This window comes from Dipodomys merriami, unplaced genomic scaffold, assembly GCF_024711535.1.
Source record: "Dipodomys merriami isolate MVZ:Mamm:240054 unplaced genomic scaffold, mDipMer1.0.p SCAF_68, whole genome shotgun sequence".
In the NCBI taxonomy this organism is placed as follows: Eukaryota; Metazoa; Chordata; class Mammalia; order Rodentia; family Heteromyidae; genus Dipodomys; species Dipodomys merriami.
In genome coordinates, this window is record NW_027206268.1 from 2,226,086 (window position 1) to 2,241,467 (window position 15,382).

General features: G+C 51.3%; 1 protein-coding gene across 1 annotated transcript in view; it reads right to left on the reverse strand.

Annotated features, from left to right (window-relative positions):
* Positions 1-10,015, reverse strand: part of Slco2a1 (solute carrier organic anion transporter family member 2A1) — a 53,195-nt gene extending 43,180 nt beyond the window's left edge. Inside the window, exons 1-2 of the mRNA XM_070005442.1 lie at positions 9,962-10,015; positions 8,797-9,008 (exon numbers count right to left, since the gene is read on the reverse strand). Coding sequence (XP_069861543.1) covers positions 8,797-8,871 — 75 coding nt within the window. The 5' untranslated portion in view covers positions 8,872-9,008; positions 9,962-10,015. The remainder of the gene's footprint in view (positions 1-8,796; positions 9,009-9,961) is intronic.
* Between the last annotated feature and the right edge of the window lie 5,367 nt (positions 10,016-15,382).

Sequence of the window (15,382 nt, forward strand, 5' to 3'; positions counted from 1 at the left end):
CTCTCCCTCCCCGCCAATTCCTCCCATCAGATTAGATCTCCTACATCAGAAGCTCCCTGGTAATCTCCTAGGAGTTGAATGCCAATCGCTTCTGGCCAATCACTTTCATGATCAAGGCCTTGGCTAGAGGCCTTTCTCAGCCACCTGTGCCTGCCTTGTCTGTGGGTTCAGTTCCCCCCCCATGTGCTCAGCTCACCCCCAGAAGGTGTGCAACTTAAGGGTACAGACCACATGGTGATCTGTTTTTTGTTTGTTTTAACTTATAGAGGGACTGACTTGCTGACAGTGAGCGAGCAACCCGCTCATGAACATTCTCCCCATCTTCCCAGGTGTGTAAATCTCCCTGCACAAGACCAGATCCCCCCTCCCCCTACCATCACCACCATCATCAGCCCTTCGTAGATTCTGCCCCGGCATCCGTTCTAGCTTCCTCAACTGGTGGTCAGCTCTCTTCCTTCCTGGGCAAGGAGCCAATCAGATAGATACACTGCTCTCTCTAAGAAGTTTAGCCAACCCCAAGGAGGCTGGATTCCTAAGCTCTGAGCCGGGCCCCCTAAAAGCAGGTACCAGAAGAGCAAGAGAGAGGGGCTTTCCTAGACAGATCCACTGCCCCATCTTTCCCAGAAAAGAGAGCCTTCTACATTCCTGACTTTTTCAAGCCTTTGAGGATTGCTATCTGATTCTGCCTCTCCATCCTCTGGTGGTGGTGGTGGGCATGGGGGGCGGGGTGTATTATGAGACTCAAATGCAATAACAGATGTCAATCACACTGGATATATGACAGCTGGAAAACATTCTTCCAGACAATTCTGTTCTCTCACCTGCAACCATTTTTTGGGGGGGTGGGGAGTCAGTTATAGGGCTGGAACACTGGGTCTGGGCACTGTCCCTCAGCTCTTCAGTTCAAGGCGAGCGCTCTACCACTTGAGCCACAGCGCCACTTCTGGCTTTTTCTATTTACGTGGTGCTGAGAAATTGAACCCAGGGCCTCATGCATGAGAGGCAAGCATTCTACACCACTGAGCCACCTTCCCAGCCCCATGCCTGGGAGCGTATGAGGGTCTTGCAAGCTTTCAGAGCCTGGGGGAGTGTATGTCTCTACCCTGGGCAGCTCTCTACTGGTTTTGGGATCCCTGGGCTTCTTTTCTGCAGCTGCCAGGAAGCCTGGCACCCACATAAGCGGTGACAAAGCTCCTTAGAGTGAGACCGGAGAGGATGCCTGCATGATCTAGGATCACAGGAGTTGGGGGAAAGATAAGGTGGCTACATTACCCCCTCCTCAACACACTGCATGCAATGCCCAGCTACACAGCATAGTTTGTTCTGTTTTTCTCTATTTATTCTTCAGAAGGAGGCGAGCCAGATGCCGGTGGCTCACACCTGTAATCCTAGTTCCTTGGTACACGGAGATTGCAGTTCCCAGCCAACCAGAGCAGAAAAAAAAAAATCTATGAGATTCCCATCTCAATAGAAAAAGCTAGGCGTGATGCTACATGCCTGTTATCCCAGCTATAGCAAAGAAGAGAAAAAAAACTTAAAAGGATTGAGGTGCATGCTTGGGCAGGAAGCAAGGCTCTGTCTCAAAAATAACCAGTACAAGCCAGGCATCAGAGGCTCACACCTGTACTCCTGGCTACTTGGGAGGCTGAGATCCTGAGGATGGTGGTTTGAAGCCAGCCCAATCAGGTTAAGTCTATGAGACTCTTATCTCCCAATAATCAGCAAAAAAGTCAGACGTGGTAAGGGAAGGTACAAAAATCGAGGGACCACGGGTGAACAAATGCAGCCGTGGTACTCACCGGACACTACGTGGAAAATGAACTTTACACCTTGTGGGTGGGGATGGGAGGGGGAAAACTGGGAGAGAGCGAGGGAAGGGGTGACATTGTCCAAAAAAAGAAATGTACTCATTACCTGGTTTATGTCACCGTAAACCCTCTGTATATCACCTTTATGACAACAATAACAAAGTTAAAAATAAAATAAAATAAAAAGCCAGGAGTGGAGCTGTGGCTCAAGTGGTAGATCATTAATTAGCCTTCAGTGGAAAGGCTCAGGGACAGTACCCAGGCACTGAGTTTAAGCTCCAGGACCCGTACACACACACACAAAAAAAAAATTGGTGAGGGGGGCCCTTAAGAAACAAGTTTAGGGCTGGGAAGGTGGCTCAGTGGTAGAGCGCTTGCCTTGCATGCTTGAGGCCCTGGGTTCAATTCCTCAGCACCACATAAGCAAAAAAGAAAAAAGCCAGAAATGGCACTGTGACTCAAGTGGTAGAGCTCTAGCCTTGAGCTGAAGAGTTGAGGGACAGTGCCCAGGCCCAGAGTTCAGGCCCACAACCGGACCCAAAAAAAAAAAAAAAGAAAGAAACAAGTTTATAATGCTGATTTTAAAAAAGAAGAATTTAACCAGGTGCTGGTGGCTCATGCTTGTCATCCTAGCTACTCAGGAGGCTGAGATCTGAGGATCGAGGTTCAAAGCCAGCCTGGGCAAGAATGTCGGTGAGACTCTTATCTCCAGTGAACCATCAGAACTAACCAGAAGTGGTGCTGTGGCTCAAAAGGTAGAGCTCTTGCCTTGAGCTGAAGAGCTCAGAGACAGCTCCCAGGCCCAGAGTTCAAACCCCATGACTGAGGAGAAAGAGAAGAAGAAGAGAAGGAGGCGGAAGAGGAGAAGGAGGGAAAGAAGGAGGAGGAGGAGGAGGAAAAAGAAAGAAGAGGAAGAAAAAAAGAAAGAAAAGGAAGAAGAGGAAGAAGGAGGAGGAGAAATATTATTATTATTGTTGTTGTTATTATTATTTGAGGATACATTGAGTCAGTTACCAAGAAAGCCTATTAGTAAAGCAAAGCAAAGATGGAAAGATAATGCCCACAAATAGATGGTGCAGGCACATCTGATAACAGTCACAACAAGTGTTCTAACATCACAGGTATTTACAGTGAAGATGTAGGTTGCATTTTGGCTCAAGTTCACCTCAGGGTTGAGTGTTTCCCTTTGATCTGACGCCTGGTACATTCTGCCATCCTTGTCATCTGGCTGCTTTGTCAATTGATCCTGGAGATTTCCAAGGAAGTCCACTTATGAAATTCAAGTGTTTATGGCACAGATGTCCTGGGCACCTCTTTCAACCAAGGATGGGTTCTGCCAATGCTCCTTTCAAGACAGGTGCCCATTCGTGATGTAAGTATCCTATTTTCCTTTGCCTCCCCCCCACAAAATGCCCAAAGGAGAGTTATGTTCCCAAGAATTCCCCCCAGGACACCTTTTTTTTTTCCTTTCAGATACTCTTGCTCAGTTCCCAGAGCATTCTAGAATTATTTGAGTAAGCAGACAAGGTCAGAGGAAAAGAGTTTCTCTTCTTCTTCTTCCCCTGCCCCCCAAAGGTTGCAGTTTAATGAAAGAGCATGAAATTTATCAGGGGCTGGGAAGGTGGCTCAGTGGTAGAGTGCTTGCCTTGCATGCCTGAGGCCCTGGGTTCGATTCCTCAGCACCACATAAGCAGAAAAAATCCAGAAGTGGTGCTCTGGCTCAAGTGGTAGAGCGCTGGCCTTGCACTGAAGAGCTGAGGGACAGCACCCAGGCCCTGAGTTCAAGCCCCAGGACCAACCCCCCACCCCCAAAAAAGAGAAAATTATCGAAGAAAGCAACATCTGCATACTTTTAATCAAATGCTGTGTGTGTATGTGTGTGTGTGTGCATGTGTACACATCTACAAGTCCTGGGGCTTGAATTCAGGACCAGGGCTCTATCTCTAAGTTTCTTTCCTTAAAACTAGCATAGTGGAGCCATAGCTCCACTTCCAGATTTTTTTTTTTTTGGTGGTAATTGGAGATAATCTCACAGAGGGCTGAGAAAGTAGCTTAGTGATAGAGTTTTTGTCTAGCGTGCATGAGGCCCTGGGTTCAATTCCTCAATACTTCCTCAGAAGTGGCACTGGGGCTCAAGTGGTAGAGTGCTCGCCTTGAGCTAAAGAGCTGAGAGACAGCACCCAGGCCCAGAGTTCAAGCCTCATGACCAACAAAAAAGAAGAAGAAGAGGAGGAGGAGGAGGAGGAGGAGGAGGAGGAGGAGGAGGAGGAGGAGGAGGAGGAAAGACTTTCCTGCCCAGGCTGGCTTTGAACCATTGTCCTTAGATCTCAGCCTCCTGAGTAGCTAGGATGACAGGCGTGAGCCACCAGCATATAGGCTAATCAGACTACCTTTTTTTTTTTTTTTGACATGATGCTTATCTCTAAATTCCTGACTACTGTTTTCTGTTTATCATTTTTCTCTAATCTTTCTTGCCTCGGTAGCAGATTTACTTCATAATGGTTCCAAACTGGAAACTACTCAACTGTCCTTCAGGCAGGTGAATGTTTAAACAAACTATGGTACATCTTCACCATGGTAATATTCCTCAGCATCAAAAAGGAACTGACTCTTTTTTTTTTTTTTTTTTTTTGGTAGGTCATGGGGCCTGAACTCTGGGCCTAGGTGCTGTCCCTCAGCTCTTCAGCTCAAGGCTAGCGCTCTACCACTTGAGCCACAGCGCCACTTCTGGCTTTTTTTTTCTGCTTATGTGGTGCTGAGGAATCGAACCCAGGGCCTCATGCATGCAAGGCAAGCACTCTACCACGGAGTCTCTTTAGTGGTAGACCAGTTCTCTATCTTCAGGTGGTAGGGTGGTAATGACAGAAGCCTATACATACGATCCAATGGCACTTCTGATTATCTGAGTGGTTTATTGGAATATCATGGACTTTCCTGCCCAGGTTGGCTTTGAACCTCGATCCTCAGAGCTCAGCCTCCTGAGTAGCTAGGATGATAGGCATGAGCCACGGGCGCCCGGCTAGGACAGTCTTTTCTATCCATTTTTTTTTTCATCCTTCCAGGATACCAGAGATACTTGGGACCAGCTTGAATGGTCTAGCTTTCCCTTCCTTCTCTTTCCCAGCCCCCCCTCACTGGGTTCCCCAACCCCCCATCCCCACCCCAAATGAACATACATGATTGAAGTATGCTGGAGTTGGAATGCATAATTGCCTGAAGTCTGGCGTTAGTTAACAGCCAAACAGTCCTGCTATAAAAGAACCTAAATGTGACTCCAAAAAAAAAGAAGGTTCCATTTTAGGGGAGAAAGAGATCTTGAAGTTGCCAGGATGAGTTTGCTACAAAAACTCCCTTCTTACCCTCAATCCTCACCCGCCTAGCTATGGAGGGAACCTGTTTTTAATTTCTGGGAGCTAGGATTGAGCCACCACCACCCAGCTTTTAAAAAACAAATTTAAAATTAAATACAAAACAGTTAATTGACACAATTAATGTCCTTACATCTCATCCCATCTATAATTTTTTTTTTTTTTTGCCAGAGCTGGGGTCGAACCCAGGGCTTCATGCATGCCAGGCAAGCACTCTACCACTGAGCCACCTTCCCATCCCTACCATCTCTAATTCTTACCGAGCTGCACGAAGTGGGATCTTTTTCAGGGAAGACCCAGGAAATGATGAGAGATATTTCCTGTGTCATCCCAGTTGGTGAGCCACAGGGATGGGGTTTGGATTGGGGATCCTTTGACTTTTCATCTCCTCCCAAATCATATCGACTATGCAGGATTGTCTATAAAGTCATTGGATTAGTCTATCTCAACAACTAAGAGTCTAGAAACACACACACACACACACACACACACACACACACAGAGGATCCTCTGGGTTGGCTATCTACTCCGCCATGTCCCAAGACATAGGCCGCCCATTCCTCATGGGGAAAGTGTAGGGCAGGCACCCAATTCATCTTAGGAGAAGAAACTCTTTCAAGCCAAGCCCAGTCCTTAACCGCCCCGCCCCACCCCCTGCCCCCGGTGGAAGTGACTTTAACAAATAGGCTTCCAGATTTCAGATTGGCCTCAGATAACTAATGCCTGTGCCAAAGCCTGCTGTCAGGCCTGTAAGTTGAAGCTAAGTTGAAGTCCCTCCAAACTCTGATTTTTTTTTTTTAGAATTATTGTGAATCCAATGAGGTGATGATTTAGAGAATCTTCTTTTAAGAGTCAAGACAAAGTCTTGAACTGATGTGAACACTTAACTTCGTCTAAGAGGTCAACTGACCTGGATCTAGGCCTTAGTCAAGCCTGTCAGAAGTGATCTTCTTCTATCTGTCTGTCTGTTTATCTCTTTTAATTTTTATTTTATTTTTTTGCCAGTTGTGGGGCTTGATCTCTGGGCCTGGGCGCTGTCCCTCAGCTCTTCAGCGCAAGGCGAGCGCTCTACCACTTGAGCCACGGTGCCACTTCTGGCTTTTTTTTTCTGCTTATGTCATGCTGAGGAATCAAACCCAGGGCCTCATGCATGCAAGGCAAGCACTCTACCACTGAGCCACCTTCCCAGGCCCTCTCTTTTTATTTTTGCCAGGGCCTGGATGCTATCCCTGAACAAAGCTTTTTTAATGCTCTACCACTTGAACCACAGCTCCTCTTTTGGCTTTTGTTTTTTGGTTTGGGTAATTCATTGGAGATCTGAATCTCAAAAGATTTTCCTTCCCGGGGTTGGGCTTCAAACCACGATCCTCAGATCTCAGCTTCCTGAGAGGTTAGGATGATAGTTGTAAGCCACTGCATGTCTTATTTTTAAATTTTATTTTTTTACAGCTCTTTTAAGAAACGGCTGCCATACACAGATGAGGCTAAGTCTACATGTCTCTTATTATCAGGAATCTGACAGCCCTTTTGTAATTTTTTTTGGGGGGTGGGAACTATGGGATGAAGAAGCATCACTACCCTGTCTCCTGCCCCAAGTAGGTGAGGAAAGCCTCTGAACTGCAGAGACCTTTGACCCCGCCAGGCTCCCTTCTGTGGCCTGGCTTCTAAGATCACTGCAGGCTTTGCAGGTATCTGACTGTGCACCTATGCCCTGACCCTCCACCCCCACCCTCCTGAGGTCCGCATCATCTTCCACTTCTCCACGGGGCAGCTGAACATTCTCAGGAAGTATCATCCCCTGTCCCCCGCCCTCCCCACCCCCTAAAAAAATCTGAGCCTGGATTCAACCATCCCAGGTCCTCCCAGACCTGTGAGAGAGTAGGGAAGGGGACATATGTTCTCTTAATAGTGGCCAGAACACCTGGGCACTGGTGGCTCACACCTGTCATCCTAGCTACTCAGGAGGATGAGATCTGAGGATTGTGGTTCAAAGCCAACCTGGGCAGCAAAGTCCGTGAAACTCTTATTTCCAACAAACCACCAGAAAACCAGGAAGTGGCGCTGTGGCTCAAGCGGTAGAGCCCTTGCCTTGAGCTGAAGAGCTGAGAACAGCGCCCAGGCCCAGAGTTCAAGCCCCACGACAGACAAAAAAAAAAAAAAAAAAAAAGTCGCCAGGGCCCCATTTTTAAAATTTAAAAAAAAAAAAAACTTTCCAGGGCTGAGAAGGTGGTTCAGTGGTAGAATGCTCCCCAAGCATGTATGAGGCCCTGGGTTTGACTCCTCAGTACCACAGACACAGAAAAAGCCAGAAGTGGTGCTGTGGCTCAAGTGATAGAGCGCTAGCCTTGAGCACAAAGAGACTCAGGGATATGTGGCTTCCTGGAGGCTCTGAGCCTGGGGCTTGGAAGCCAACTTCTGGAGTTGTGTGTGTGGAGGGGAACCTCTGCATTTCAGTCTTGGGGGGGGGGCGTCCTACACTCCCTAAGGCCTGAGGAGGGACCGCCCCCTCTCTTCCACCACCCACCTGGACTATGAGGCCCGGCCACGTGTTCTGACCCCTCCAGGCTCCCAGTCTCCTGGCTGGTTTGACATGGGGGGTGGGGGTGGGCCAGACACCCTCAAGCCCCAGATAACCCCATGCCCCGGACACCTCCAAACCACGGCCAACCCCAATGCCTGGACACCCCAGGTCCCAGACACCCCAAGCTCAGACACCCCTATGCCCCAAACACCTCCAAACCATGGATACCCCCAATGCTTGGACACCCCAGGTCCCAGACACCGCAAGCTCAGACACCCCCAATGCCTGGATACCCCAGGTCCCAGACACCCCAAGCCTGGACACTTCCAAACCCTGGACACCTCCAACCCATGGACACCCCCAATGCCTTGACACCCCATGCCCCAGACACCCCCAAGCTCAGACACCCCCATGCCTGGACACCTCCAAACCACGGACACCCCCAATGCCTGGACACCCCAGGTCCCGGACACCCCCAAGCTCAGACATCCCCATGCCCGGACACCTCCAAACCACAGACACCCCCATGCCCGGACACCTCCAAACCACGGACACCCCCAATGCCTGGACACCACAGGTCCCGGACACCCCAAATCCTGGACACCTCAAGCTTGCACACTCCAGGTCCCAGACACCCAAACCCCAGACACGTCCATGACCTAGATACCCCCAAGCCCAGACATCCTCAAACTCTGGACATCCCCAAGCTCAGACACCCCAAATCCCAGACACCTCCATGCCCAGAACACCCCCAAACCCTGGACATGCCCAAGTTCACATACCCCAGGTCCTAGACACCCCAAACTCCAGCACCTCCATGCCTGGACACCCCCAAATTCTGGACATCTCCAAGCTCTGACGCTCCCAGGTCCCAGACATCCCAAACTCCAGGCACCTCCATGCCCTGGACACCCCCAAACCCTGGACACTCCCAAATCCCGGACACCCCAAACCCTGACACCCCAGGCCCGGCCGGTTCCCGCGGTCCTGTGCGGAGCAGGTGCGCGGCCGCCCGCCTGGGTCCGGGCCCGGAGGCGGCGCTCACCCCGCGGGCGCCGGGACTGTGGGGACCCCCCCCCCCCCGCCCCGCCCCGCTCACCTTGATGTTGCCGAAGATCGCGGCGGGGCAGCGGCCGCGGGCCGGGCGCGCGCTGGGCGCGGGTTCGAGTCCCATGGAGCCGGCGGCGGGGGCCGGGCCCCACGGGGACGGGGTGGGGGGGCGGGGTGGGGGGGTCCCCCCGGGCGCGGCGTCGGCTGGGGGTCGCGATGGAGATGCCGGCGCGGCGGGCGGCGGGCGGCACCGGTGCGGGACTGAGCCGAGAGGAGAGCCGCCAGCGCTTATGAGAGCGGCGGGAGCCGGCTCCTCCTCCTCCCCTCCCTCCTTCCCCCTCCCTCCTCCCTCCCTCCCTCCTCCTCCTCCTCCCTCCTTCCCCCTCCCTCCTCCTCCCCTCCTCCTCCTCTTCCTCCTCCTCCCCTCCTCCCTCCCTCCCTCCTCCCTCCCTCCCTCCTCCTCCTCCTCCCTCCTTCCCCCTCCCTCCTCCCTCCCTCCTTCCCCCTCCCTCCTTCTCCCCTCCTCCTCCTCTTCCTCCTCCTCCCCTCCTCCCTCCCTCCTTCCCCCTCCTCCTCCTCCCTCCTTCCGTCCTCCCTCCCTCCTTCCCCCTCCTCCTCCTCCCTCCTTCCGTCCTCCCTCCCTCCTAACTCCCTCCTTCCCCCTTCCCTTCCTCCCCCCTCTCCTTCTCCTTCCCTCCTCCTCCTCCTCCCCTCCTCCCTCCCTCCTTCCCCCTCCTCCTCCTCCCTCCCTCCTTCCTCCCTCCTTCCCCCTTCCCTTCCTCCCCCCTCTCCTTCTCCTTCCCTCCTCCTCCTCCTCCCCTCCTCCTGCTCCTCCCCCTCCCTTCCTCCTCCTCCCCCCTTCTCTTCCTCCTCCTCCCCTCCTCTTTCTCCCCTCCCCTCCTCCTCCACCTTCCCCTGCTCCTCATCCTTCTGCTCCCCTCCCCCTCCCCTCCTCCTCCTCCTCTCCTCCTTCCATCCCTCTTCCTCCTCCTCCTCCTTCCATCCCTCTTCCTCCTCCTCCTCCTTCCATCCCTCTTCCTCCTCCCATTCCTCCTCCCACTCCTCCACTTTCCCTGCTCCTCCTCCTCTTCCTCTCACTCCTCCTCCCACTCCTTCCACTCCTCCACTTTCCCCTGCTCCTCCTCCTCTCACTCCTCTTCCTCCTCCCACTCCTCCTTCTTCCCAGCTCCTCCTCCTCCCTTCCTCCTTCTTACACAGGTGTCTTGGGACCAGGCACAAACCCGGGTGCTTGGACCTCCGCCTGGGCCGGGGAGATGATCCCAGTGTCCAGAAGCAGCCAGGAGGAAAGTGGGGTTCCACAGAATGGGGCAGTGGGGAGAGACAGTGGCTGGAACTGTGGGAAGATGGTGAGGAGGAGACCATGAGCCTGGCCTGGGCAGGCAGCGGGATGAGGAGTGTGGAGGAGTTGGGGGGGGCTGCACCCCACCCCACGCACTCACTGGGGGTTCAAAGAGCTCATCTCTGCTCGAGCACCCCGGGCCATGGCTGCAAACCTGAGTCCCCCCACCCAGTTCCACTGGGGGAGCCAGTGTTTGTGTTGACAGCTGATTTATACTTAAACTGCTCCTTGCCAGGGAGGGAGGGCAGCTAGGTGGACAGAGTTGGGGCGTGGGGGCGGGGGGGGGGGGGTGAAGGGGAGAGAGGCTGGGTCCCAACCCTGTGTGGACCAGAGCCAAGGTAAACAGTAGGAGCCGTCAGATGTCAGCAGAGCCTGGAGATGCTGGGAGGGGGAAGGGTGGAGGGAGGAGGGGAGGGAGGAGGGGGAAGGCCCAGATGGTCCCCCACTGACCTCCTTCTCAGCTCTGGAAGGAGCCAAGGGTTGGTTTCTCCCCAGGACTAGGAGTTCAGAGGAAAGACAGAAGAAGGTAACGGTTTTTTTTGGTTTGGTTTGGTTTGGTTTTTCCAGAGAAAAACCAAAAACCGAAACAAAACAAAAAACCCTCATTCTGCCAACAACAGCTACAATTCCGGTATCTTTTGCGATCAACCTCTCTGAACCCACCTCAGCCTGGGAAATAAACGCCCCCCAATACCCAAGAAACCCGATGATAGCTAAGACAAACTCTGCAGGACCCCTGAACTTAAAGGAGCTCTGTGTGTGTGTGTGTGTGTGTGTGTGTGTGCGTGTGTGTGTGTACACATGCATGTGTTCTTGTGCTGAAGATTGAACTCAGGGCTTGGGAGCTATTTCTTAGCAATTTTTGTTGTTGTTGTTGTTTGTCTTTTTTGCTCAAGACTGGTACTCTACCACTTGAGCCACAGCTCCACTTCCAGCTTTTTGGTGGCTAACTGGAGAGAAAGAGTCTCATGAGTTTGGCTTTGAACCCCCCGATCCTCACATCCCAGACTCTTGAGTGGCTGGGATGACAGGCACCAGTCACCTAGTCAGCTCTGAAGAGCTGCTTAGTTTTACCCTGACTTTTCTCTTTTTGGTTGGTCTTAGGGCTTAAACTGATCCCATGGAGAACAGTGAACGCAAGGGTAGCTACCACGGAGACACGTACTTTGCGCAGTGAGCTCTGGGCACCACCTCTATAAATGGGCTGTATGTGTGTATGTGTGGCACCAGTGGCTCACGCCTGTCATCCTAGCTACTCAGGAGGCTGAGATCTGAGGATCAAGGTTCAAAGGCAGCCAAGGCAGGAAAGTCTGTGAGACTCTATCTTCAATGAGCCACCAGAAAACCGGAAGTGGCGCTGTGGCTCAAGTGGTAGAGCACTGGCCTAGAGTAAAAGAAGCTCAAGGACAGTGCCCAGGCCCTGAGTTCAAGCCCCATGATTTACAAAAGAGAAGAACAAGAGGAGGAGGAGGAGGAAGAGGAGGAGGAGGAGGAGGAAGAGGAGGAGGAGGAGGAGGAGGAAGCAGCAGCAGCTTGTCAAAACGCCACATAGCTGGACCCCTGAACTCCACTCGGCCTGACTCTAAAGCCCAGATTTGAAAATAATGTGTCAGCTGGGAAGGTGGTTCAGTGGAAGAATGCCCACCTTGCATGCACGAGGCCCTGTGTTCGATTCCTCAGCACCACATAAGCAGAAAAAGCTGGAAGTGGCGCTGTGGCTCAAGTGGTAGAGCGCTCGCCTTGAACTGAAGAGCTGAGGGACAGCGCCCAGGCTCACAGTTCAGGCCCCACGACTGGCAAAAATAATTAATTAATTAAAATTTAAAAATGTATCCATTCCAGCAGTTTTTCTATCACCAGCAGAATCAGAAATAACTCCCTGCAGGGGTCACAGACACACTGTAGGACCTTGGCTTGGGTGACCCACATTAGTGACAGAGAAGACCCCCCCCCCAAAAGGACCAGCATCTGTAGGAGGAAAGTCACACGGGCCCCCAGGAGATTCCTACAGCCTGGGTGATGTGCACATGAAAGACAGGTTGCTGGCCATGGCGGTACAGGTGCAGTGCTCAGGGCCGGTGCTGAGCTGAGCACTGGAGATAAGGGCTGGAGGATATCCCTGGGGGGGGTATGGGACGGGGCGGGGGAGTAGAGAGGAAGGAATCTCCCAGTGAGAGTGTGTCAAAAATGAGATCCGGGATGAGCCATCACAACGGCACGGCCCCAAGGGGCAGAGCCAGTGAAGAGGGAAAGAAACCAGGACAAGGTGCGTGGAGAGAGGAGAGCAAAGGTTGTGTCGGGAAGAGGAGGGTAGAGGCCTCTCCACACTTCAGAGAAGGGAAGAGCAAGGAGCAGGGAGATCTGGTAGGGAGGACGGAGAGAAGGGTGTTTCCCATGGTGACAAAGGGCTGAGGTCAGGAAGGGAAAGAAAGCGTAAACACACCATGTGTCCCTCCCTTTCTTCTCCTAGGTGACAACCGGGCCCTTATCTGCGGTGACCAAGGGCACAGATCTGGTAGTCAGACACAGAGGCTTGACTGGGGTCCCTGTGGGCTGTGTTACCTTAGGTAGCTTGCTTATCCTTTCCCATCCTGGCTGCCTTCTTTAAGATAAATGTCTGATCCTTGAAGCTGTTACGGGGCGTATGTGAACTGATGCACGGGGGTCCCGTGTCGGGCTAAGGGTCAGGGCACAGCTGCCATCACTGTGGTGACTGGTGACATTCATGTCCGTAGACAGGGACTTCTCTCCCTCTGACTCAGCTAGGAGCGCCTCCAGGACAAAGATTTGGTGTGAACATCCTGTTGCTTAAAAATGGTTATTACAGCCAGGAACCAGTGGCTCATCCTAGCTATTCAGGAGGCTGAGATCTGAGGATCAAGGTTCAAAGCCAGCCCCGGGCAGGAAAGTCTGTGAGACTCTGATCTCCAATTAGCCACCAGAAAACTGCAAGTGGAGCTGTGGCTCAAGTGGTAGAGCGCTCACCTTGAGCTGATGAGCTGAGGGACAGCGCCCAGGCCCACAGTCCAAACCCCACGACCAACAACAACAACAACAAAAAAATGTTTATTCATGGGTGGGGACGGGAGGGAAAAACAGAAAGAGCAAGGGAAGTGGGGGACACTGCCCAAAAAGAAATGTACTCGTAGCTGGGCCCACACCTGTCATCCTAGCTACTCAGGAGGCTGAGGTCTGTGGCTCGGGGTTCAAAGCCAGCCACGGGCAAAAGAGTCCCTGTGAGACTCTTCTCTCCAATGAACCACCCAAAAACTGGAAGTAGAACAGTGGCTCAAAGTGGTAGAGTGCTAGCCTTGAGCAAAAGAGCTCAGGCTCATAGTCTAAGTCCTGAGTTCAAGCCTCAATGGACAAAATTAATTAATTAAAGACAGAAAAAAAGAAATCTAGTATGTAACTAATAATTTATAATAGTATATGTAATATAATATATAATATATATTGTATATTATATAATTGTATAACATATATTGTATAATAATAATATATTATATTATATATAGTATAATTATAAAAATTTTAAAGTGTTTATTACAAAGCTGGGTGCTGGTGGCTTGCACCTGTAGTCTTAGCTATATGAAAGTCTGAGATTGGTCAGGGCTGGGAAGGTGGCTCAGTGGTAGAGTGCTTGCCTGGCCTGCATGAAGACCTGGGTTCGATTCCTCAGTACCACATAAACAGAGAAAAGCCGGAAGTGGGCACTGTGGCTCCAGTGGTAGCGCTAGCCTTGAGCTGAAGAGCTCAGGGACAGCACCCAGGCTGAGAGTTCAGGCCCCTAGACTGAAAGTCTGAGATTGGGAGGATTGAAGTTTGACACCAACTCCTGTCAGAAAACTTTACCAGATAGATTCTCAACCTTGAAAACCAAGGTATGGTAGGTAGCACCGGGGCTCTCTGTGTAGACACTCAACACACGTGTACCAGGATCCAATGACTGTCTCTCTGTCGTGCTGGGTCTAGGATTTGAACCCAGGCCTTTACATTCTTTATCCTGTTGTTTTCAAGCTTTTTACCCTGGTTAATTGGAAATAAGAGTCTTAGATCTGGGGCTGGGAAGGTGGCTTAGTGGTAGAGCGCTTGCCTCACATGCATGAGACCCTGGGTTCAATTCCTCAGCACCTCATGAGCAGAAAAAAGCCAGAAGTGGCGCTGTGGCTCAAGTGGTAGAGCGCTAGCCTTGAGCTGAAAAATTGAGGGACAGCGCCCAGACCCAGAGTTCAGGCCCCACGACCACCACCAACAACAACAAAAATAGAGCCTCAGATTTCTCTGCCCTGACTGGCTTCGGACCACCATCCTCAGATCACACCCTCCTGAGTAACTAGGAGTACAGATGTGAACCACTACTGACTAGCATTGCCCTGCTTGTTTTTAACTGCTTGACTTTTATATCACTACCTTTCAAAAACAATTTACTGCATTTTAACTCTGTAGGGAGAGTTGAAGTTTTACTTATTTGCCTGTTATTCCACACCACTGTTTTTTGTTGTTTTTGTTGTCAGTCGTGGGGCTTGAACTTAGGGCCTGGACACTGTCCCTCAGCTCTTCAGCGCAAGACGAGCGCTCTACCACTTTAAGCCACAGCATCACTTCCATTTTTCTGGTGGTTTATTGGACATAAGAGTCTCATGGACTTTTCTGCTGGCTTTGAACCACCATCCTCAGATCTCAGCCTCCTGAGTAGCTAGGATGACAGGCATGAGTCACCAGCGCCCAGCTCCAACCACTATTTAATGTGAGTAACTTTTTCTTCTTTTTTTCTAATTCTCCCATAATCTCATTGAAAAACACATAATCACTTAAAAACACAGTACACCATCCTACATGACAGGATGTACATCCTGTACACCATCCTACATGACAGGACATCTTTTGGAGGATGAAGGGTTTGAAGTCAGGGCCTTGCAATTACAAAGCAGATCCTCTACCACTTGAACCATGCACCCCCAGCCCTTTATGTTTTTAGTTATTTTTCTGGCTAGGGTCTCAATCGTTTTCCCAAGAATAGCCTCAGAACCACGATCCTCCCTCCTAGACGTCTAGAGTAGCCAGGATTACAAGGCATGTGTCACCATGTATAGGTTGTGGGTTGAGATAGAAGAATCTAGTTAACTTTTCATCCAAGCTGACCTAAGACCTCAATCCTCCTGATCTCTTCCTCTCAAAGAGCTGGGATTACAGGAATACACTAGCATACCTGGTAAAAGAAGATCTTCTTTGCCATCTTGTGAATTATTTAAACTATCTGCTGGTATTGACT